At 45.8% G+C, this 23589-nt stretch overlaps 2 protein-coding genes across 2 annotated transcripts in view; one reads left to right on the top strand and one right to left on the bottom strand.

Moving 5' to 3' along the window:
* LOC120918789 (BPI fold-containing family C protein-like) overlaps positions 1 to 23589 on the bottom strand; it is a 332741-nt gene that overhangs the window by 59817 nt on the left and 249335 nt on the right. The gene's annotated exons all lie outside the window — the stretch shown is intronic.
* LOC120918790 (BPI fold-containing family C protein-like) overlaps positions 1 to 23589 on the top strand; it is a 55955-nt gene that overhangs the window by 5322 nt on the left and 27044 nt on the right. The window contains exons 3-7 of the mRNA XM_040330586.1: positions 845 to 966; positions 2341 to 2452; positions 7368 to 7496; positions 7916 to 8071; positions 19893 to 19956. Of these exons, the coding sequence (XP_040186520.1) occupies positions 858 to 966; positions 2341 to 2452; positions 7368 to 7496; positions 7916 to 8071; positions 19893 to 19956 (570 nt within the window). The 5' untranslated portion in view covers positions 845 to 857. The remainder of the gene's footprint in view (positions 1 to 844; positions 967 to 2340; positions 2453 to 7367; positions 7497 to 7915; positions 8072 to 19892; positions 19957 to 23589) is intronic.

The following is a 23589-nucleotide window of genomic DNA, read 5'->3' as shown; positions in this document are numbered from 1 at the left end:
GATGGTGGTAGGGTTCCGGAGCATAGTGAAAGTAGACTTGTAAAGTAGGTTATATGAGATTAAAAATTTAGAAGAGGAAAGCGGCAGGGGAGTGAAAAAAAGGAGGGCAAATGATAGAGAGATGGGAAAAATAGAGAGGAAGAGAAAAACATGGCTAGGGTTTTGATTGGCCTGAACATTTCCATTTAAACCTGTGTGATCTGCCAACATTCACTAAATATTGAAATTAATGGAATACCAATTTATATATCATGAAGATAAAAATTAAATCATAAGTTAATGATATGTTTTAAAACTGATTCAGTAATCACTATTTTATAATTATATTATTTTAATGTTGGGAGAATTTGCCAATGGGAGGATAACTGAGATACCTCCAGAGAGCAGTCAAGTTAAGTCCTCAGAAGTATTAATAAGTGAAAAATTGTAATAATAGTTAATTAATTAATCATTTTTAATAATAAGTGACAATTTTTTTTTAAATGTAGCAGCTTACAAGTAAATATATATATATATATATATATATATATATATATATATATATATATATATATATATATATATATGAACTTTACTACTAATAAAATATGTATGCCCATTAATTTATACAAAAAAAATGTCACGTACAGTATAATTAAAGGATTATAATTATACAGGATCAAGACTTTATCTAACTGAATCCTATAAGCACATAGGAAAATGATTATTTTTCCTGTTCAAATTTTTTATTGTAAAAATAAAGAGTACAGAGTAAAAAGGGAAAATGATTATTTTTATTATAACATCCAAGATGCTTTAGCGTTTCAGAGGATACTATTATAACACATTTTTCTCTACTTAACAGATATAAGACAACAATGCTGCTGGCTGGCTCTGTGTTGTTCATTGTTCTTAGTATATCTGCTACATGCAATGCAAACAATCCTGGAATAAAGGTCCGAATGACGGAAGATGTTTTGGAAAAAGGTAGATAATAAAAAGTGTTCTTTTGCACGTCTTTATTGAAGTGCACCTTGTTCCCTTGACTTTTCTTGCAAGCAAACCACAATCCCTTTACAGCAATATATTCTTTAACGTGAACCCATGGCCATACTTTGGACCATCAAGTATTTATATATTCTTAGCTAACAGTAAAGAACATTTTAAAACATGTCCTCTATGGTCTTTGTAGTTGCAGACACTGTGAAGGAATTCATCCTCAAAATCCTCAGGACTAAAGTAGTTCAAGTTCTTCTTTCGGAAGCTCCGCATTTCCTGCCCGCCCTTCCTGTTATGGCTGGCAACCATACCATACTCATTTTTACTAATGGAGAACACTCAATTGCTTCAAGAAGAATCAATCAATGTCCAGGGGCTAGGGGGATTCCAATGAACACAGACTAGGGAAAGAATCAGAGCTTAAGGAAAGCAAAAGGAGGAGAAAGAAGCGCCAAGCCAATCCTTTGAACAGCTTAGGAATGTATTCAGTACAGTGGAACCTCGGATTGCGAGTAAAGCGGTTAATGAGAGTTTTCGCAATACGAGCACTGTATTTAAAAAAATCTTGACTCAGTTTGCCAGTGTTGTTTCGCAAAACTAGCACGATTCAGACCAAACCGGTGTGCTGTACCGCTTTTGGCCTGAGGTGGGAGGCGCCGGAGCCCAGCAGAGCCGATTGGCACCGTTCGGAAATGCACGGAAAGTACCAAGGACAGCGCGGCTAACCTCGGCAAATCTTGGGAAGGAAGTCTTTTCGAGGTTTGCCGAGGTCAGCCGAAGTGTCCTCGGACCTTTTTGGACGTTTTCGAGGCTCTCCGATGCCCCCCCCCCCCGCCTCTGGCCGCATGCGGTTTTGCATCCCATTAAAGTCAATGCGGAACTAATTATTTTAGTTTCTATTGACTTTAGTGGGGAAACTCACATTGATATGCGAGCACTTTGGATTACAAGCATTCTCTTGGAACGGATTATGCCCGTAATCCAAGATTCACTGTATACAAGTATAAAACAATGCTAATAACGTGCGTGAAAAATGTTGGAGCACTTGATGAGTGCTATAGCGGGTGGGAACTTCCACATGTAGTGTCACAGGAGCACGGCAGGGCCGCCGGAAAGTCTCTATTGAGGGATCCATGCGTGCTGTGTGTTAGCCGCAGCTGATGAAGAAGGCGAGGCCGCGCCTTCGAAACGCGGTCTGATCGGCCAGACAGCGTGTGGGCAGTTCTGTAGTCCAGTGGGCAGGGCTGATAATGCTGGTTGAGATTTCAGAGCAGAAGGGGCACTGTGTTGTCAATTCAAAGAAGAGGTTGGAAGCTCACTGTATGTCTGGCAGATCAGCAGTTATTTTTCTGTTTCCTGCAGGTGTGAAATATTTAATTGATACAATGACAGCGGAGATCTCTTCGTACAATCTCCCGGATGTGAATGGAAGTGCAACAATAGAGTCTGATGAAATGTTATATCAACTGACAAAGTAAGTTTACAGTGCATGTTGGGTCAAAAAGAAATGTTTAGCTATGCTCTATATGTACTACAGTAAAATGTTGGTTTGAGAGCGTTTTGCAAGACAAGCAAAATTTTTTACAAAATTTTGACTTGATGTACACGCAATGTCTTGATACAAGCAGTGTCATGTCACAACAGAGTATAACATAGAAGAGAGGTGCCTCTAAGTGTAGCAATATGGTTACATTTAATGAAGGTACAACATTTAGAAACTCACATGGTTGATAATTTAAAGAGGCACATCTAAGTATGCAGGCATCCGAGGTAAAGCTGTCCACATAGACCCTCCTCTGCACCACCATTGATGCCGTCCCTTCCACGAGCGGTTGGCGCCTAGCTTCCAGAATGCTCTACTGCAGGATACTCTTCCCGGTCACAATTGCAGACTGACAGTGGTGAGAGACGGCTGTGAGGAGGACAGTCTATGTGGATCGCTTTACCCCAGATCCCTACATACTTAGATGTGCCTCTTTTAAACATCAACCATGTGAGTTGCTAAATATTGTACCTTCATTAAATGTAACCATATTGCTACACTTAGAGGCTCCTCTCTTCTCTTTTATACTCTGTAGCTCCTGCTGGATTTTGCTTCTAATCCCCTTGGGGAGGCTTCCATTTGTGGATGGACATTTTATGGTTACACAACCTATCACATTGCTATAATCTTTTTATATGGACTATAAACTGAAGGATTTATGAATAAATGGTTGTGGAACGAATCATTTGAGTTTTCTTTATTTCCTATGGGAAAATTTGCTTTGATATACAAGTGCTTTGGATTACAAGCATGCTTCTGGCACGAATGCTCGCAATCCAAGGTTTTACTGTATTATAGTAATGTTGAACTCTAGGCAGATATAAAAGACACACATGATTGCAGCTCTGCACTCATTAACCTCTTTCCCACTGCGCTATAGACAATACACGTCTACAGCGCGGTCGAGTTGTTCTGGGAGGATGTCCCTGGGACGTCCTCCCAGAATCCTCCTCTCGCACGCCCCCTGGTGCGCACTCCCGGAATCATCCGTGAGCGCCGGGTCTAGAAGACCCGGCGCATCACGGATCGCGGTAAATTGCCGCTGATAGCGTCCGTTTACCGCGTGATCGCTCCGTCAAATGACGGAGCGATCACTTGTAAACAAACCGGCGTCATGTGATGACGCCGGTTCCTCCCTCCCCTCTCTGTACCGATCGGTACAGTGTGAGAGGAGAGGGGGGGGAGCGGAAGCAGCAGCTGCTGTGGCTGGATCTGTGACAAATGCAGTCACAGATCCAGCCATCCATCCATCCCTGAGCAATACTCTGCAATACCACCAATACTCTGCAATACCACCAATACTCTGCAATACCACCAATACTCTGCAATACCACCAATACTCTGCAATACCCCCAATACTCTGCAATACCCCCAATACTCTCCAATACCCCAATACTCTCCAATACCCCAATACTCTGCAATACCCCCAATACTCTCCAATAGCCCCAACACTCTGCAATACCCCCAATACTCTGCAATACCCCAATACTCCGCAATACCCCAACACTCCGCAATACCCCAATACTCCACAATACTCCAATACCTTGCAATACGTCGCCTATGGGGATTTTTAAGTAGCAAAGTTTGGCGCCATTCCACGAGCGTGTGCAATTTTGAAGTGTGACATGTTAGGTATCTATTTACTCAGCATAACTTCATCTTTCATATTATGCAAAAATATTGGGCTAACTTTACTGTTTTGTTTTTTTTTAAGCACAAAACAGTTTTTTTTAAAAAACAAGCGTTCAAAAAATTGCTGCGAAAATACCATGCGGGATAAAAAGTTGTAATGGCTGCCATTGTATTCTCTAGGGTCTTTGCTAAAAAAGAATATATAATGTTTTGGATTTCTATGTAATTTTCAAGCAAATAAATGATGATTTTTACATGTAGGAGAGAAATGTCAGAATTGGCTTGGGTGTTCCAGAACGCCTGATGGTGCTCCATGCATGCTGGGCCTCTGTATGTGGCCACGCTGTGTAAAAGTCTCACACATGTGGCATCGCCATACTCGGAAGGAATAGCAGAATGTGTTTTGGGGTGTAATTCGTGGCATGCATATGCTGTGTGTGAGAAATAGCCTGCTAATATGACAGAAACAAGATTATTTTTTTTTTACAGAATTTTCAGTGTTTTTTCTTAGCGCAAAAAATAAAAAACGCAGAGGTGATCGAAAGAAAGCTCTATTTGTGGGGAAAAAAAGGACAACAATTTCAGATGGGCACAGTGTTGTATGACTGAGTAATTGTCATTCAAATTGTGAGAGCACCGAAAGCTGAAAATTGGTCTGGTTAGGAAGGGGGTTTAAGTGCCCAGTGGTCAAGTGGTTAATATATTTTATGGGTTCCCCCAAAACACAAGAAAAAAAAGAAAAAATTGACATGTTGTATTTTTCAAATGCACTGCACTAGAGTGCTGAGATGGGAACAAATGCTATTTCTATCATTTTGAAGTTGGACACCTGCATTTTAGCGTGTTGCAACGTGTACGTTAAATCGCTTGTTTCCTGTGATCCTCTCTGACTTCACTTTGATAGTCTGCCCTGGCATTCCCCGACTTTAGATTTAAGCCCTCCCTTTGTGTATAATACTGTCATTTAGCAATTGTAGGACTTTCAGTCCCTTGAAGAACAAAGTCTAATCACATCAGTGACCTTTACAAGCATTTCCTTAAATGAGTGATTCTCTAAGGCCCCGTACACACAATAGAATCTATCCGCAGATAAATCCCATCGAATGGGTTTCTGCGGATAGATTCTATGGTGTGTACACTCCGGCGGATATTTATCCGTGGATATTTCCGAATTCCAGCAGATAAATATTTGTCGACATGCACAGAATATCTATCTGCTGGAATCGGATCCCACGGATGGATCCGCTCGTCTGTACAGACTCACCGGATCCATCTGTCCAAAGGGATTCCCCGCACACGTCGTAATGATTTGACGCATGCGTGGAATTCCTTATATGACAGCGTCGCGCCCGTCGCCACGTCATCATAGCGGCGACGGCGCGACACGTCATCGCCAGAGGATTTCAGCGCGGATTTCAATGCGATGGTGTGTACACGCCATCGCATGGAAATCTGCTGAAATCCTCGAGAGGATTTATCCGCGGATACGGTCCGCTGGACCGTATCTGCGGATAAATCCTCTCGTGTGTATGGGGCCTTAGTATATTTTTGTAAGAAGGGAACTCAATTACAATGCTCTTAATGACATTTATTAATTCTTAGAATGCCTACCGTGGCATATTATAGATTATTTAGATACCCATTGCATGCATTTTTAACTAGAATTAGCACCTGACTGTTTCTTCATGTAAGTTAAGTGTCATTCCATGTTATTTTACTTTGGTGACAACCCAAAGGGGCAACCCTTTAAAGCGGAATTCAAACAAAAAGTAGAACTTCCGCTTTTAAGGACTTCTCGCCCCCATACATGCCACGTTTGGTATGTAATCTTTTTTTTTTTTTTTTGGGGGGGGGGGGGAGTGTGTACCTACTTTAGAGAAGGACTTCCTGTCCCACTTCCTCCTTCCTGCTCCAGCTGCCTAGGCGACTCCTCCTCTCCCCCTAGGTGGCCCCTCCCTCTCTGCAATCTTCTCGGATATGTCACTGGTCCCAGAAGATTGCCTGGTCACTAGCAGAGTGCAGTGCGACAAGTGCATGTGCAAATGCGCCCCCCGCTGTGAAGCTGAAAGCTGCCACAGCCCGGTTGCCCACAGTTGCTATGACAGCGCCGGCGGAAAGGAGGGGGAGAGGAGTGATGCTTAGGCCGCCCGCATCGCTGGACCGTGGGACAGGTAAGTGTCTGTTTATTAATCGTCAGCAGCTACACTTTTTGTAGCTGCTGACTTTTAATAAACAAAAAAAACGTGTGGAACTCCCCTTTAAAGACAATCAGTCTTTTAAGTGTAAATTGTAGGTGACTTTAACCCCCCTGGCGGTATTCCCGAGTCTGACTCAGGGTGAGATTTTCATACCAAAAGCGGTAACCCCGAGTCAGACTCGGGCTCGCCTCGCTGGATCCACAGACTGTGTTTACTTACCTTGTCCCTGGATCCAGCGATGCCACCGCGCTGTTGTGAGCGAGCGGGACCTCACTCGATTCACACAGCGTCCTCCTGTGCCGCCGATCTCCGTTCCCTGCGACGTTACGACGCACGGAAGCGGAGAACGGCGCCAAATTCAAAAACGTAAACAAACACAATACATACAGTATACTGTAATCTTATAGATTACAGTACTGTATGTAAAAAATACACACACCCCTTGTCCCTAGTGGTCTGCCCTGTGTCCTGCATGTACTTTTATATAATAAAAACCTTTATTTCTCCCTGCAAACTGTAGATTGTCCATAGCAACCAAAAGTGTCCCTTTATGTCAAAAATGGTTTTAGATCAGCTAGAAAACAGCGATAATAAATTATAATCACTTGCAGAATTGTGCGATAGCGATTTGTGGGAAAATTCGTCATAAAAAAAAAAATAATGACAGCAACAATTCTGCAACTGAGCAAATTTCAGTGATTTTGAGTTGATTACATTATTGAATCATTTTTATTATAATTATATTATTATTTGTTATAATTATTTATAATTATTTATTATATTATAATTTATAATTTTGTTTTTAAAAAAATGTCATACCCAGGATGCCTACTAGTCTCTTGTTTGGTCAGATTTAAGTGAGTTATTCCTAAAAATTACAGACCTACAGTATAAAACGCCAAATTTCCTTGCAAATAATGGTACCGCTTTCAGCATCTTTTTTCTGAAAGAATCATACCGCCAGGGAGGTTAATTATCTGTGTGTTGCATCTCATTTCCATTTGTACTTATTTCAGGATACAGATTGTGAATTTCAATTTTGAGAACGTTTCCTCAAAGTTCGTTCCAGGAATTGGAGCTCAAATATCACTACATCGTGGAAACGCCGCAATAAATTGTCAATGCGATATAAACAGTTGGTTGATGTAAGTTGTCGTTCCTGAATCTATGTTATTTAAATATGTAGCCAATTCCACCAAAATCAGTATTTCTGCTTTGCTTTGTTGTTGACATGTTGTTTTTTAAGTCCCTGCGAAACTGTAATAGCAAGACCTTAACAAATGTATTGCCGATTTTTCCAGCATTTTTTAACAACCACAGCCATTACAAATCACCTAGATTCCCATAATGAGGAATAAACACTTAAGCCGTTTATCGTTTATCATGACGTGAAAAATTACATTTTTAAAAATGGTCATTAAAAATGATCGTGTGTAGGCTCCAGAGCATTTTTCATGACGTGAAAAATGGGCATTAAAAATTTAGAACATGCTCTAAATTTTCGCATCGTTTTTCACTAAAAAATATAATTTTTTTCCCACTAATATGATGATTTTTATTTCAGAACGGATAGTGCATCTGCTCTCTTAACATTAAAAGAAATATCCATCGTCATGATCTTGGGGATTCGTAGGATTGATCCTGGAGTGCCATCGCTGTTTATGTCTGACTGCCAATCGACAATTCAAAACATAGATTTCAAAATGTTCAGTGAAATAAGGTAACTGTTGGAAAATTTGGCTATTAGTCACATGTTTATTTGCCATTAAATGTAAACTTGATCGTTAAAATCTCTAAACTTTAAAAATCTAAAGTAATTCTAGAAGTCATTATCAGAATTACTTTAGTCTCACCATGAAGATAATTTCCTGTTATAAAAAAAAATCAAATATAAGTCAGCACTCTCCTTACTTGTTTCTTATTAGCAAACATATATATGATTTTTATAGCCAATCAATTATAAAACCAAAAAATATACACAGCAAGAAAAGGTCTAAGGTTCAAGTATTGTCGCCACACAGAGTTCCAGAAACTAGTGTACATGACTAATGCCCTGTATGCATGATCGGTTCGTCTGATGGACCGTTTTCATCGGACGAACCGATCATGTGTGGGCCCCATCGTTTTTTTCCCATCGGTGAAAAAAAAATAGAACCTGTTTTAAAATTTTCTGATGGTTAAAAAAACGATAGAAAAAATTGATCGTCTGTGGTGAAATCCATCGGTCAAAAATCCACACATGCTCAGAATCAAGTCGACGCATGCTCGAAAGCATTGAACTTCATTTTTCTCTGCACGTCGTTGTGTTTTACGTCACCGCGTTGGACACGATAGGATTTTGCATGCCTGTTCCGCAGCCAGGGAAATACAATGGAAACAAAGAAGAATGGCAGAACATCCCGAAGTAAAATCAAAAAAACGTTATTGAAAGTCCATAAAATCAAGCGAAGATGACAATTTTTTTTTCAAAAAAGGTGCTCAGTGGACGCGTTTCACACAGATGTGTGTGATGAGTAAGCACGTCTGTGTGAAACACGTCCACTGAGCACCTTTTTTGGATTGATGTTTGCCATGTTTGCTTGATTTTATGGACTTTCAATAAAAAAAAAACAATTGATTTTACTTCTGGATGTGCCACCATTCTTCTTTGTTTCCACATGACTAAGGCCTCGTACACGCGATCAGTCCATCCGATGAGAACGGTCTGAAGGACCGTTGTCATCGGTTAACCGATGAAGCTAACTGATGGTCCGTCGTGCCTACACACCATCGGTTAAAAAAAACGATCGTTTCGGAACGCAGTGACGTAAAACACAACTACGTGCTGAAAAAAACGAAGTTCAATGCTTCCAAGCATGCGTCGACTTGATTCTGAGCATGCGTGGATTTTTAACCGATGGTTGTGCCTACTCGGTTTTGACCTATCGGTTAGGAATCCATCGGTTAAATTTAAAGCAAGTTGGCTTTTTTTTAACTGATGGTTAAATAACCTATGAGGCCCACACACGATCGGTTTTGACCAATGAAAACGGTCCATCAGACCGCTGTCCTCTGGTTAACCTATCGTGTGTACAAGGCCTCAGTTCGTGACAGTGGTTGACACCCAGGGCTTTTTTTCTCAGAAAATAGGTGAAGGAACTCAACCACAACAACCCCTCCTCCCAGGGGTGCTCTATGTGCAGAGTTCTTGGGTGTGCTTGGGACAGTGATCTGAGGTGTGAAGGTGCATGAATTGAGGCTGATCTGAGGCGTGAGAGTGCAGGATGTTAATTTGTCACTATTACTCAAGTAGTTTACAGCATTTACTTTATAAAAAATCTGAGGTGTGAAGTTGACATTTTGATATTTTTTTGTTATAAAATCGTCACGCTTAATTTCTTGGAAAACATTTTTCGGCACACTGTGCTCATAAGGTTGCCTACTCCTGAATAAGACAATAATAAAACCAGCAGCAAACAATACAACTGCTACATTAATGTATACACAGGGCGTAATTGTTTTTTTTTTCCGGAGAACAATTTGTTTCTGAGAAAACCATGACTAAACAACATGCCACACAAAAACAAAAAAAGTACCTCATTGTGCAACAACTCCCATCAATACTTATATAAACTGTGTGTCGACACATACATGATTTCCCAGAATAAAATATTCCGCCTGTTAAAAAACTGCCTTTAGTCTTACCAGCAACACAACTCTTCCACGCTTGAGCACAGTCCTACATGAAGGCATGCCTGGGGCAGATGCCTTCTGAGGTGGCCATATTTTACACAGGTGGCCTCATGCTCCATAACAACCAATGAGTTTAGGGACACGCTACGTGCAGAATTCCAGGGTAGCACTTGGTACATAGTACAGAGTTTAGGGATGTGCTACATGCAGAGTTTGGGGGTGTGCTATGTACGTAGCGCAGAGTTCAGTGATGTGCTACCTGAACCAGAGGTGGTGGAACTGAGTTCCAAAAACTTCCAGCTGGAAAAAAGCCCTGTTGACACCACAATGTTGTACCTGCTTCTAGAGGGGTGGCATATCTATGGGGTGCCTGTCTTGGTGCAGGGGCAAGACTACCCAACCAACAACTGCCACACCAAAATGGGGAGCCTGCCTTTGTACAGGAGCAAAACTACCTACATTGTTGCTATGTCAGTACACAAGAAAAGGTCTAAGGTCAAGTAGTTTCGCCACACAGAGTTTCAGAAACTAGTGTCCATGAGCAAGTCCATGATAGCGGTTAACACCAGAATGTTGTACCATCTTTTACTGGGTTGGCATACCTATGGTGTTCCTGTTTGGATGCAGGAGCAAGACTACCCAACCAACAACCTCCACATCAAAGTGAAGAGCCTGTCTGAGTACAGGAGCAAGACTACATACATTGTTGGGGTTGAGTTCTTGGAAAGAAGTTGTTGTCTCTACCATTTCAATGATACTCATCGTGAATTTGAAGACTTTTGCTTGCTCTTGTGTATAATGTGTGTACGCAGACCCCAAGGACCTTTTTAGGCCATGCATTTTTTGCCTTTAATGTACGTATTTATTTCCCATAATCTGTTACAGTTAATCTGGACATACACCTAATCAACAACTGGTATAAGCCACAATTCTACTCAGGTCTTGTCAGTTTGCTTGACAAAAATTTCTACGTTTTGGGATTCGTGCCAAGAGGCTGGAAAGGCTGGATTGACATTTTTTGCTGAATGTGTTTTCTTTTGAAGTCAATATAGAAGCATCAAAATGCACCTCAATGTTTTAGGGTGCATGTTCATACACTTATTCCTTTGTGCATGTTCAGTACCCAAGATGCACACTGTCATTGGTTGTTATGGAGCAGGAGGCCACCTGTGTAAAATATGGCCACCTCAGAAGGCATCTGCCCCAGGCATGCCTTCATGTAGGACTGTGCTCAAGTGTGGAAGAGCTGGTAAGACTATAGGCAGATTTTTTCGCAGGCAGAACATTTTTATTCCAGGAAATTATGTATGTGTCCACACATGGTTTATATGAGTATTGATGAGAGTTGTTGCACAATGAGGTACTTCATTTGTTTTTGTATGGCATGTTGTTTAGTCATGGTTTCCTCAGACACAAATTGTTCTCCAGGAAAAAAATAATTAAAGTACGCCCTGTGTATACATTAATGTAGCAGTTTTATTGTTTGCTGCTGGTTTTATTATGGTCTTATCCTGGGGTAGGCAACCTTATGAGCACAGTGTGCCGAAAAATGTTTTCAAAGAAATTCAGCGTGTCGATTTTATAAAAAAAAAAAAAAAAAAAAATGAAATGAAAAACTTGAGTAATAGTGACAAATTAACATCCTGCAATTCATGCACCTTCACACCTCAGATCACTGCCCCCCCTGCATATCTGGCCCACCACTGTACCCCCCGCTCATCTTCCTTAGCAATGTACCGCCCCCTGCTCATCTTCCCCACCAAAGTACCCTCTTTCTCATCTGCCCGACCACTGTAACCCCCTTCTCATCTGCCCCACCACTGTAGCCTCCTGCACATCTGCCCCACCACTGTGATCCCCTGCACATCTGGCCCACAACTGTAACCTCCTGTACATCTGTCCCACCACTGTAACCCCTTGCACATCTGCCCCACCATTGTAAACCCCCTGGACATCTGACCCACCACTGTAGCCCCATGTACATCTGCCCCACCACTGTACCACCCTGTTCTTCTGTCCCACCACTGTAACCCCCTGCTCATCTGCCCCACCACTAACTACCTGCCCCTCAACCCCACCACTGTACTACCTTGCATATCTGCCCGACTACGGTACTACCCTGCACATCTGGCCCACCACTGTATCCCCGCTTATCTTCCCCACCACTGTACCCCCCCTGCTCATCTGCCCCACTAATGCACCCCCTTTCTCATCTGTCCCACCACTGTAACCCCCTTCTCATCTGCCCCACCACTGTAACCCCTTCTCATCTGCCCACCACTGTAGCCCCCTGCACATCTGCCCCACCACAGTACCTCCTGTACATCTGCCCCACCACTGTAACCCCACTGCACATCTTCCTCACCACTGTAACCCTCTGCACATCTGCCCCACCACTGTAACCCCCTGTGCATCTGCCCCACCACGGTAACCCCCTGCTCATCTGCCCCACCACTGTACTTCTCTGCACATCTGCTCTACTGCAGTACCCCCATGCTCTTCTGTCTCAACGCTGAAACATCTTCTCATCTGTCCTAACACTGAACTTATCTGCTCATCTGTCACACCACTGTATCTCCTGCACATCTGTCCCACCCATCTGTTCCCCCTATTCTTCAGCCCAACCACTGTAACCCACTGCTCATGTGTTCCACCGATGTACCTCCTTTCTCCAATGTACCCCCTGTACATCTGCCCCACCTCTGTACCCCCCTGCTCTTCTGCCCAACCGCTGTAACCCCATGCTCATCTGCCCCACCAATGCACCTCCTTTCAGATCTGTCTCACCACTGTAACCCCCTTCTCATCTGGCCCAACACTGAACCCCCTTCTCATCTGTCCCACCACTGTAACCCCCTGCTCATCTGCCCCATCACTGTACCCCCCTGATTTTCTGTCACACCGCTGAACCCACTTCTCATCCCTCCCACCACAGTACCTCCTGCACATCAGCCCCACCACTGTACCTCCTTACTCTTCTGTCCCACGACTCTAACCCCCCTGCTCAATTGCCCCATCAATGTACCCCTTTTCTTATCTGCCCCACCACTGTACCCCCCCACATCTGCTCCGCCGCCGTATCCCCATGCGCTTCTGTGTCACCACTGAATCACCTTCTCATCTGTCCTAACACTGAACCCATCTGCTCATCTGCTCCACCACTGTAACCCGCTTTCTCATCTGCCCCACGAATATACCTCCTGCACATATGTCTCACCTCTGTACCCCCTGATCTCCTGCCCCACCTCTGTTCCCCCTGCTCTCCTGCCCCACCACTGTAACCCCCTGGTCATCTGTCCCATCAATGCACCTCTTTTCACATCTGCTCCACTGCTCTACCTCCCTGCTTTTATGTCCCACCACTGAACCCCCTTCTCATCTGCCCCAACACTGAGCCCCCTTCTCATCTGCCCCAACACTGAGCCCCCTTCTCATCTGCCCCAACACTGAGCCCCCTTCTCATCTGCCCCAACACTGAACCCCCTGCTCTTCTGTCCCACTGCTGATCCCCCTTATCTCTTCCACCACTGTACCTCCCTGCACATCTGCACCACCGCTGTACCTCCCTGCTCTTCTGTCCCACCTCTGAACCCCTCCTGCTCATTTTACCCACCACTGTTACCCTCTTCTCATCTATATGTGTGATATGCAGAGTTGTGAGAAAGATGAGACACATCTACCTGTCCTGGCGCACTCATCCAGTTGATCCACCTCTCGCATGCAGCCCATGTGCTTGTATGTGACATCACATACAAGCATCTGGAATGGATGAGCCCAGGTCAGGGGCATTTTCTGAATGCAGTGGGCCTGTGTGCAGGATCATAAGTTGGGCTCCCGCAGCTGAGAAAAACTGTGCCGCAGCAAAAGTTGGGTGTGATTTTCATTGCGCTGAATACTGTCTGTGGCTTAAAGGGACACATAGTGCGGAGGGGTTCAGTAGTAAGTGACACAAAGGTTCAGGAATAATGTCAACAAAGTTCCCAGCAGCTCAACAGTAATTTCACACACTGTCACCTGATTGTGATTTTCTCAATCACAGTAAAATCCCTTCTTTCTGGGATTGGTAGTGTTACCCAAGCGAGTCATCTTCCTTCAGATGGTGGACGGGGCTAGCAGGACTGTGATTGGCTTTAGCAGTGGCCAATGACAGTCCTCCTCTTCCTGGAAAAATGGACCCCCCCTGTAGCAGAACTGCACCCAATCTCTTCCCCATTACAAAAGCTGATGATCGCAGCTACAGTAAAGTTAGAGAACCAAACAATGTTTCCCATCTTTCACAATGTGTGGGGGCACAGTGCCTCCCCCTCAGTGCAGGTGCAGAGTGGGGAATTCTGAGATTGGAATGCATTAGTGTCTCACTGACACTTCCCTCCGCTGCTGGGGGGGGAGTCGAGTGCGGACAAAAGGGGCTTTGCGTGCCGCTTACAGAACCTGTGCTGGGGGTTGCCTACCCCTGGTCTTATTATTCTCAAGGGCAGAATATTATGTTACAGTTACACCTGACACGTGGAGCAGTAACATATTAATAAGCTTGTTTGTAACCATCCCTCTGCACAATCTTGCCAGCGGGTGTAATAAATGAGTTACACATTTAGATGAGCAATTGCACTTTAATTGTGTGGTATGTGGTAATTAAGTAACACGTGTGTATGTGATTTGAACTTCTAGAATGCACATTGCTGACCTTATTATTTTCTGTGGGCTCTTTGGGCGACATTTGCTAAAGTGTATAGTAAAGTGTGGTAAACCTATTTTCACTATCAAAAGCCAATCAAGTGCATGGGAATTAAAAATAAAAATAGAGCTTCCCTTTCACGATTAGATGTTTAAAGTGAATATGCGTTTATTTTGTTTTAACTATTGTCCCACTTTAATAAAGAGGGTGTTTTGTGTATGTAGCTTATGCAGCTAATGTTAAAAAACAATATTGTGCATGGCAGCCCTATTAGTTGAGCTAAATCGCTTAAGTGAGGTTGCTTCCATGATACAAAGAACCCCCCCCCCCCCCCAAACAAAAGAGGAGGTGCTAAGAAAAATCTAGTAGATGGTAGTAACGGCACCACACCAATGGAGATAAAGTCCAGAATAGGTTATTATTAGAAGATCAACAAAGTAAGAACACCAGCAAAATCCCCCTTCATCTGGACTTTAATGTTCTGTTTTTTCACAAATAAATAACATACAAGCATTGATGAAAGGGGATTTTGTGAACCCCAAAACACAGATTTTTTTAATGGCGTGGCAACCCTAGTGATATCTACTATATTTTTATTTCTGTCAATCATAGCTGTGCGCAGCCTATTGCATTAGGGTGTGCGCCCCAAAGCTGAAACACATCCTACCGATTACTCACGATGTTCATTCATTTCTCATTGGGAGGAGGGGGGGGGGCAAGGCAGTAGGGCGAATCTGTGCTGCACAGGGTGATCAGGGTGTGCTTGGGCACACCTGGCACACCCTGTGCACACGCCTATGCTGTCAATGTGCCTGTTGCAAAATTTTACCTCACTTCCTGTGTGGTGAAACCGTTGTCAGGACAGGAAAAAGGGAAAAATCTATACCAGATAGCAGTAAAAATGTGACAGCAATTATATTCCTTCTACATGCTATTTAAGACTAGAAATAATGGGCCAAATTCTCAAAAAGTCTGCGTAACTTAAATTTCAGCAGTTAAGTTACACTGACTTAAAATTTCTACCTAAGTGCCTGATCGTCAAAGCACTTAGGTAGAAATTACACGCTGTGTAACTTAAGTGCCGCCGTCGTAAGGCGTTCCTCCTCTCCTGGGGGCGTGTAAAATTTAAATGAGGCGCGCTCCCGCGCCGGCCGTACTGCGCATGCGTGTGACGTAATTTTCCCGACGTGCAGCGCGCGAACGTAATTAACGCCGGTCGGCTTTGAGAATTTCGACGGGACACTAAAGTTGCGACGGGTGAAAAAAAAAGACGCGCCGGGAAAACAAATAATTATAAAAAAAAAATGACAGCGTCGCTCAGCATGCATTCCTGAGAGGGAGAACTCCATGCCAATTTTCAAAGAAAAAAACGGCATGGGTTCCCCCCCCAGGAGCATACCAGGCCCTTAGGTCTGGTATGGGTTGTAAGGAGACCCCCCCACGCCGAAAATTCGACGTAGGGGGTCCCCCTACAATCCATACCAGACCCGTATCCAAAGCACGCTACCCGGCCGGTCAGGAATGGGAGTGGGGACGAGCGAGCGTCCCCCCCCCTCCTGAGCCGTGCCAGGCCGCATGCCCTCAACATGGGGGGGTTGGGTGCTCTGGGGCAGGGGGGCGCACTGCGGGCCCCCCCACCCCAGAGCACCCTGTCCCCATGTCGATGAGGACAGGACCTCTTCCCGACAACCCTTGCCATTGGTTGTCGGGGTCTGCGGGCGGGGGCTTATCGGAATCTGGGAGTCCCCTCAAATAAGGGGGCCCCCAGATACCGGCCCCCCACCCTAAGTGAATGGATATGGGGTATCGTACCCCTATCCATTCACCTGGAGGCAAAAAGTAAAATTTAGTAAACACACAACACAAGGCTTTTTAAAATAATTTATTATTCTGCTCCGGATGCCCCCCCTGTCTTCGTTATTAGCTCAATTAGCAGGGGGGGCTTCTTCTTCCACTCTCCGGGGGTCTTCCGCTCTCCGGGGGGCTTCCGCTCTCCGGGGGTCTTCTCCGCTCTCCGGGGGGGGCTTCTCCGGACTCCGGGGGGCTTCTTCCATCTTCTCCCCTCTTCCGCTGTTGACTCGGCGAACCCCGGTTCTTCTGCAGCTCTCCGGTGCCTTCTTCTTCAGCGCTGGCTGCCTGCTATGTTTGTGTGTTAGCTCGATTTCAAACAGGCAGCCGGCGCGGTCTTCTGTGGCGTCAGGGTCTTCTGGTCTTCTCCCCTCTTCCGATGTTGCCTCGTCGCCTGTTGTCGCTGTAATGATGGAAGCGCGCCTTGCATCACATTTATATAGGCATCACCGTCCCATCATGCTCCGGTAGGTACCCACGTGGTGGGTGCCTACCCACGTGCACCCACCACGTGGGTACCTGCCGGAGCATGATGGGACGGTGATGCCTATATAAATGTGATGCAAGGCGCGCTTCCATCATTACAGCGACAACAGGCGACGAGGCAACATCGGAAGAAAGGAAGAGAAGACCCTGACGCCACAGAAGACCGCGCTGGCTGCCTGTTTGAAATCGAGCTAACACACAAACATAGCAGGCAGCCAGCGCTGAAGAAGAAGGCACCGGAGAGCTGCAGAAGAACCGGGGTTCGCCGAGTCAACAGCGGAAGAGGGGAGAAGATGGAAGAAGCGCCCCGGAGTCCGGAGAAGCCCCCCCCGGAGAGCGGAGAAGACCCCCGGAGAGCGGAAGCCCCCCGGAGAGCGGAAGACCCCCGGAGAGTGGAAGAAGAAGCCCCCCCTGCTAATTGAGCTAATAACGAAGACAGGGGGGGCATCCGGAGCAGAATAATAAATTATTTTAAAAAGCCTTGTGTTGTGTGTTTACTAAATTTTACTTTTTGCCTCCAGGTGAATGGATAGGGGTACGATGTACCCCATATCCATTCACTTAGGGTGGGGGGCCGGTATCTGGGGGCCCCCTTATTTGAGGGGACTCCCAGATTCCTATAAGCCCCCGCCCGGCCCCCAACGGCAAGGGTTGTCGGGAAGAGGTCCTGTCCTCATCAACATGGGCACAGGGTGCTCTGGGGTAGGGGGGCCCGCAGTGCGCCCCCCTGCCCCAGAGCACCCAACCCCCCCATGTTGAGGGCATGCGGCCTGGTACGGCTCAGGAGGGGGGGGACGCTCGCTCGTCCCCACTGCTTTCCTGACCGGCCGGGTAGGGGGGTCTCCTTACAACCCATACCAGACCTAAGGGCCTGGTATGCTCCTGGGGGGGAACCCATGCCGGTTTTGAATTTAAAAATTGCCGTGGAGTTCTCCCTCAGGAATGCATACCAAATGCCGTCGCTGGAATGGGCCTTTACAAGGTTTGGCTAACTTTCCACATTGTAAAACCAGCCCTAGTTTTGCGCAGGCAAATTCGGAACTTACGCAGAAATCAAAGTGCTGAAATGCTTTGAAAATCTGCTTAAGTCCTCATTTGCATACGCAAAGCTGAATTTCAATGAGAAATGCCCCCAGTGGCGGATGCGGTACTGCATCCTAAAATCTGACCGTGTAAGTGTCTTACACCTGTCAGATTTTCTGCCTAACTTTGGAAAAAGCCTTTTGAGAATCGTTTCCAAAGTTAGGCACAGGGATACGCAGGCTGAACAGCAGTTAAGTCTGCGTATCTCTTTTGAGAATTTGGCCCAATATTTTTGGCTTGAGATACAAGATAATATCCCTCCCCTACAAGGAAAACATGCTCTACTGCATTTTACTTTGCAATCAAAAACTTGTGCTCTGGCCCAAATGCCTTTGAAATGTACCAATAATCCTCTGATACAATGAAGTCAGCTCCTTGGTAACATCCAACGCAACAATTCTTTATTGGCTACATAGCAGGATACATAAGTAACACGCTAACAAATTTCTGCTCAAACCAGTGCTATGAGTAAGGCTTCGGCCGAAACGCGTTACAGTGTTATGACTGTGTCCTGCTATGTAGCCAATAAAGAATTGTGGCAGTGGATGTTACTGAGTAGCTTGCTTCATTGTATAATGCCCCGTACACACGATCGGAGTTTCCGATGGAAAAAGTCCCACTGACTTTTTCCATCGGAAATTCTGACCGGTATGCCCCATCAGAGTAATTCCATTGCAAATTTCAATGAATTCCATCAGAGTTTAAATAGAGAACATGTTGTTTTTTACTCCAATGGAATTGCATCGGAATTCAATGTGAGTTTGGTCGGACAAAGGTCCGATCGTGTGTACGGGGCATTAGAGGATTAATAGTCCTCCCCTACCCATGTAGTTGGTATTTACCATCCCCACACACCACTGAAACTATGTGAAAAAGCCTTATGTAAGCTCTTTGATAGTCTGGTCACTCAAGCCTTGTAATAGGCCACTCATAGTCACACGTTCTTTCATACCCAGAGGAATCGGGCATCACACTGGGGCCATTGAGGAGAATGAGGATGGGAAGTATCAGTAGGTGTAGGAGGATTACCAAGTGAACAGGTTACCTAAATTTTAAAAAGTAATGGTTCACTTTCAGTCAGTTACTTATGATAGAAGGTCCCAACTTTTAGATTTGATATTGCCTTTTCTCAGTTTTGGAGAAGATTATGGTAAAGGCTTACAATCTCAGTTAGGCTTTTTTTTGTGCTTGAACCAGATGGGGAGATTTAAAAAAAAAAAAGATGTTGTTGCCATCATAACAGAAAGGCATAGACAGCAATATAATCTTTATAAGAAGAGAAAAAAGAAATTATAACTCCTTCTAACTATCATAGGCGTGCACACAGGGTGTGCTGGGGGTGCCTGGGCACATCCTAATCACCCTGGGCAATGCAGATTTCCCCCGCCAAACGCCCCTACCCTTGTGGCAGCTGAGGCTATAGAGAAAGAGACTGGGAAATCTCTGCCCTGAGTCCCTTTCTTTGCTATTTCCCCAAAGCCCTTCAATTAAGGGTTCCTAACAAATCGTAAAAAAAATAAAATAAAAAAAGGATACAGTAAAAAAATAAAAATAAATAATAATTACAAAATAAAATAATAAATTCAAAAAACTACTGACACCAATCTCATGCCTACTGCATATGTATATTTGAACTTTGGGGTGCACACCTATGCTAACTATCATATTTTTATATTGTTTTTTTTTTACGAAAGTCAGAGCAACTTTTATTTATTGTACCACAGTACAGTATGACAAACAACTTTAACTGAGTGTTGTTTTCTTATTTTTTTTTTAGTTATGTCTATGAGGCTCTTAAATCACATATTGAGGAGGTTCTTCAAAGAAGTGTTTCTGAGCAGGTATGAAAAAGTTTGCAAAATCGAGAAAATTTATGCATTCAAAGTACAACCTTCAAGTCAGCTTTAAAACTTCGGGCAGCCTTTAAAAAAAAAAAATACATGTGACCCCCTTCCGTACAGTAATGCCGTGTACACACGATCGGAAAATCCGACAAGAAAACCGTGGATTTTTCTCTTTCGTTCATAGACGGACACAGCCTTCATTGACCTTAGGGTTATGCTTCTTCCTACCAGGAGATTTAGGCAGAATTCTACAGCACTTAAGGTGTTAAAAACTTTCCTTCATGCTGCTCCTCCCAGGGGGCGTGGCTCCCCCAGGCATAACCCACACCCTGCTTTAGCAGCCTCAGTTTGTTTTCTGCCTAACGACAGGAGGTCAAGGCTATCTCTGGAGTTCCTGGACTCTGGAGTTTTTTTCTGGCGATTTTTCTCGCTTTTTTTATTATTTTGTTCCTGCATTTTTGAATCCTGCGATTCTTCTATCAACAGCCGACTGGGTGACAGGCTGGGTCCTCGACCCTTGTAGTCCCCCCATGTTCGGCCTTCGAGCGTGTGCCGGCCCTCAGCTCAGCTTTGGGACGTCCACGACAGGCCCCATTGCTCCAGGGGCGGCCGGGGAACTTTGGTTCTAGGGCACACATATGACCGGTCTCTATGGCTTTGTCACAGTGTGTCTGGCCGACAGCCATGCCGTTTACGGACGTTGGTTCTGTCTGGGATACCTCCAGCCGGGTAGTCGCAGGACAGGTAAGTAGTGGCCCCTTACTCAGGTAAGTGGTCTGGCTGGTGGTTTCCCTGGGGAGGTCGACTGAGGGTCCGCCCTGCTTTCCTCTCTCCCCTTCCTCTCCCTCCTTCCCCTGACTGGGTAGTGGCTGTGAAGGGGGGCCTCCTGGGTTTTCTTTGTTACCACCGGGGCCCGTGTGTTGTTAGGGGGACTGTGTTGTTACTCTGGGGGGTGCTGCTGTGTGCTGCTGTGTTCTATGAGGTAATTTTTACCTCAGACAGCGGCCATCTTGGAAATCTCCTTGGTAACGCTGTGATTCTTTTCTGAGGTAACAGACAAAGCAGTCAGGGCTGCTGTGTTCTATGAGGTAATTTTTACCTCAGACAGCGGCCATCTTGGAAATCTCCTTGGTAACGCTGTGATTCTTTTCTGAGGTAACAGACAAAGCAGTCAGTGCTGCTGTGTTCTATGAGGTAATTTTTACCTCAGACAGCGGCCGTCTTGGAAATCTCCTTGGTAACGCTGTGATTCTTTTCTGAGGTAACAAAGCAGTCAGTGCTGCTGTGTTCTATGAGGTAATTTTTACCTCAGACAGCGGCCGTCTTGGAAATCTCCTTGGTAACGATGTGATTCTTCCCTGAGATGACTCGGCACAGCCTCTGGTCAGTTTTAGTGCTGTTACAGTTTTAGTGCTGTGAATCTTCCATGAGGTGAATACACATCAGTCAGCACATCAGAGCACACCTGAGGTTTTTCAGCTCCCTCTGCAGCTGGGTGGGGTGGTGAATACCGGGGGCCCCCATGCTCTGCAATAGCAGCAAGGAGGTGACAGTGGGGTTTTTTTGTCCTGCCTTGCAGGGTGGGTGACTCAGCGCTGACACTATGGAACTCAAGCTATGCCTGAGTTAACCCTTACCGCCCCTCCCCCTGCCACATCTGTTATGTTGGCTGTCCTGGGTTTCTTGCCAGGTTTGAAGCAGCTAGTGCCCGGATGGGGGGTAAAAAAGCGCCCCCTCCCTGAGCCTGCTTCTGGGGATGACACAGAATCGCTGTTTTTTTTTTTTTTCTGGTTCTGTTATGTCAGAGGCTGCGGGTTTTAACCCTTATGGATAGTGAGGATGACTCTGCTGCAGTCAGTTGCTGGCAAGAATTTGTTGGAGCTCTTGTTTCTGCGTTGCGTGAGACTCTAAAAATTGAGGATGTGGCGGAGACACCTCCGTGTCAGTACCAGCAGACTACCACGCATCGCTGAAGTGTTTCCTTGTGTTCCTTATTTGGACTATATGTTATACAAGGAATGGGATGCACCGCAAAAAGTTTGTCAAAAAACTTTGCAACCCGTTACCCCCTTGAGGGGGGCTTTAAAAAAAAAAAAAAAAAAAAAAAAGTAGGTCTCTCCTCCGCCAGTGGACCCCCCTGTGTCCAGACTGCGCAAGGCCACCACATTGCCTGTGGAAGGGGCTCCTGCATTTCAGGATCCCGCTGATAGGAGAGTGGAGGCCGTGGCCCGCTCCCTATTCACGGTGGTGGGTTCGGCGGTGAGGCCGGCTCTGGCCGGGGCCCTGGCAGGCCCCGACTAAACGGGCGAAGCTCCTGCTGCAGGAGCTGGAAGAAGGACCTCTAAGGTGGCCTTGGTGATCACCGTTAAGGGTGAACGGTCCTTTTGGGTCTTCCCTGACTGGCATCATTGAGGATGCCACAGGTGGTAAGCGCATGCTGTTCCCACGGTTTGGGAAGGGCTAGGGACCTCGCCCTGTGCAAGGACCCTCCTTGCCTACCTCCGAGCGTTTTTTCGCTCGCCCTGTGCGGTGGGGGTAGGTCTACATGGTGCTTGAATCCCCGCTGCGGGGTAGCAGCGCACCGGATACCGCATGCCTAACAAGTCTGCGGACATACCTGCTTCCGCCTGAAGGTCTGCTCCCGCCCGTGTCTCGGGTGGGAGACTGGCTTCGCATTGCGAAGTGTTTTCCTTGGGGTACAAGATTGAGTTTCTCTCTTGTCTGCCAAACAGGTTTTTTCCCTCCGGCTTCTGGCCTCCTCCGGTTCGCCGGTTGACTCCTCCGTCAGGGGCTGTCCAGGATCTTCTGGTCAGGGGAGTGATTGTGCCAGTTCCCTCGTTGGAACGGTCTCGGGGTTTTACTCCATTCTGTTTGTGTCCCCATGGAGGATGGGGCCCGGTCGATCCTGGGCCTCAAGTCCCTCGTTTTGTTTTTGTCAGGTTTTTCTGGCATCCTTGGATGTCATGAACGTGTACCTGCATATCCTCAAACCACCAGAGATTCTGTGCTTTGCGGTCGGGGGGGACCATTTTCAATGGTGTCCTTCCCATTCGGCGGGTTTTCGCCGAGGTGCTCGTACCGATACTGGCCCGGCTGTGACAGCGGGGGTTTGTTATCATGGGATGTCTGGACGACATTCTCCTACGAGCTTCTTCGAGCTCTGCATTGGTGGAGCCGTGTCTATCACGTGTCAGGCTCTCCGAGTGTTCGGCTGGTTTCTGGATTGTCCTGAAATCAGGGTTGATTCCGTCTCAGGGATACCTGGGTCTGGTCCTGGATTCCTCCGGGGCGGGAGTGTTTTTCTCCTAGCGGAAAAACTTCAGACTCTGCTATCTGCTGTGCAGCAGTTGCCGACCCAGAAGCGGTCATCTCTGCGATTCTGCAGGAAGGTTCTGGGTCAGTTGGTAGCCTCTTTCGAGGCGGTTCCGTATGCCCAATTCCACGCCAGGGTACTACGGAGGGAACTGCTGTCACGATGGGACTAGCTTCCGTCATCTCTGGATTACCAGATTCAGTTGAGTCATCTGATCATGTCTCCCCTGGTATGGTGGCTGGCGTTTCCGGTGCTTCGGGCCGGAAAGTCATTTTTCTGCAGGCCACTGGACAGTGGTCACGACGGATGCCAGCCTC

The sequence above is a fragment of the Rana temporaria genome, chromosome 12 (assembly GCF_905171775.1).
Source record: "Rana temporaria chromosome 12, aRanTem1.1, whole genome shotgun sequence".
Classification (NCBI taxonomy): Eukaryota; Metazoa; Chordata; class Amphibia; order Anura; family Ranidae; genus Rana; species Rana temporaria.
Note: the sequence above shows the minus strand (reverse complement) of the source record. Positions and strands in the feature narration are given on the sequence as shown.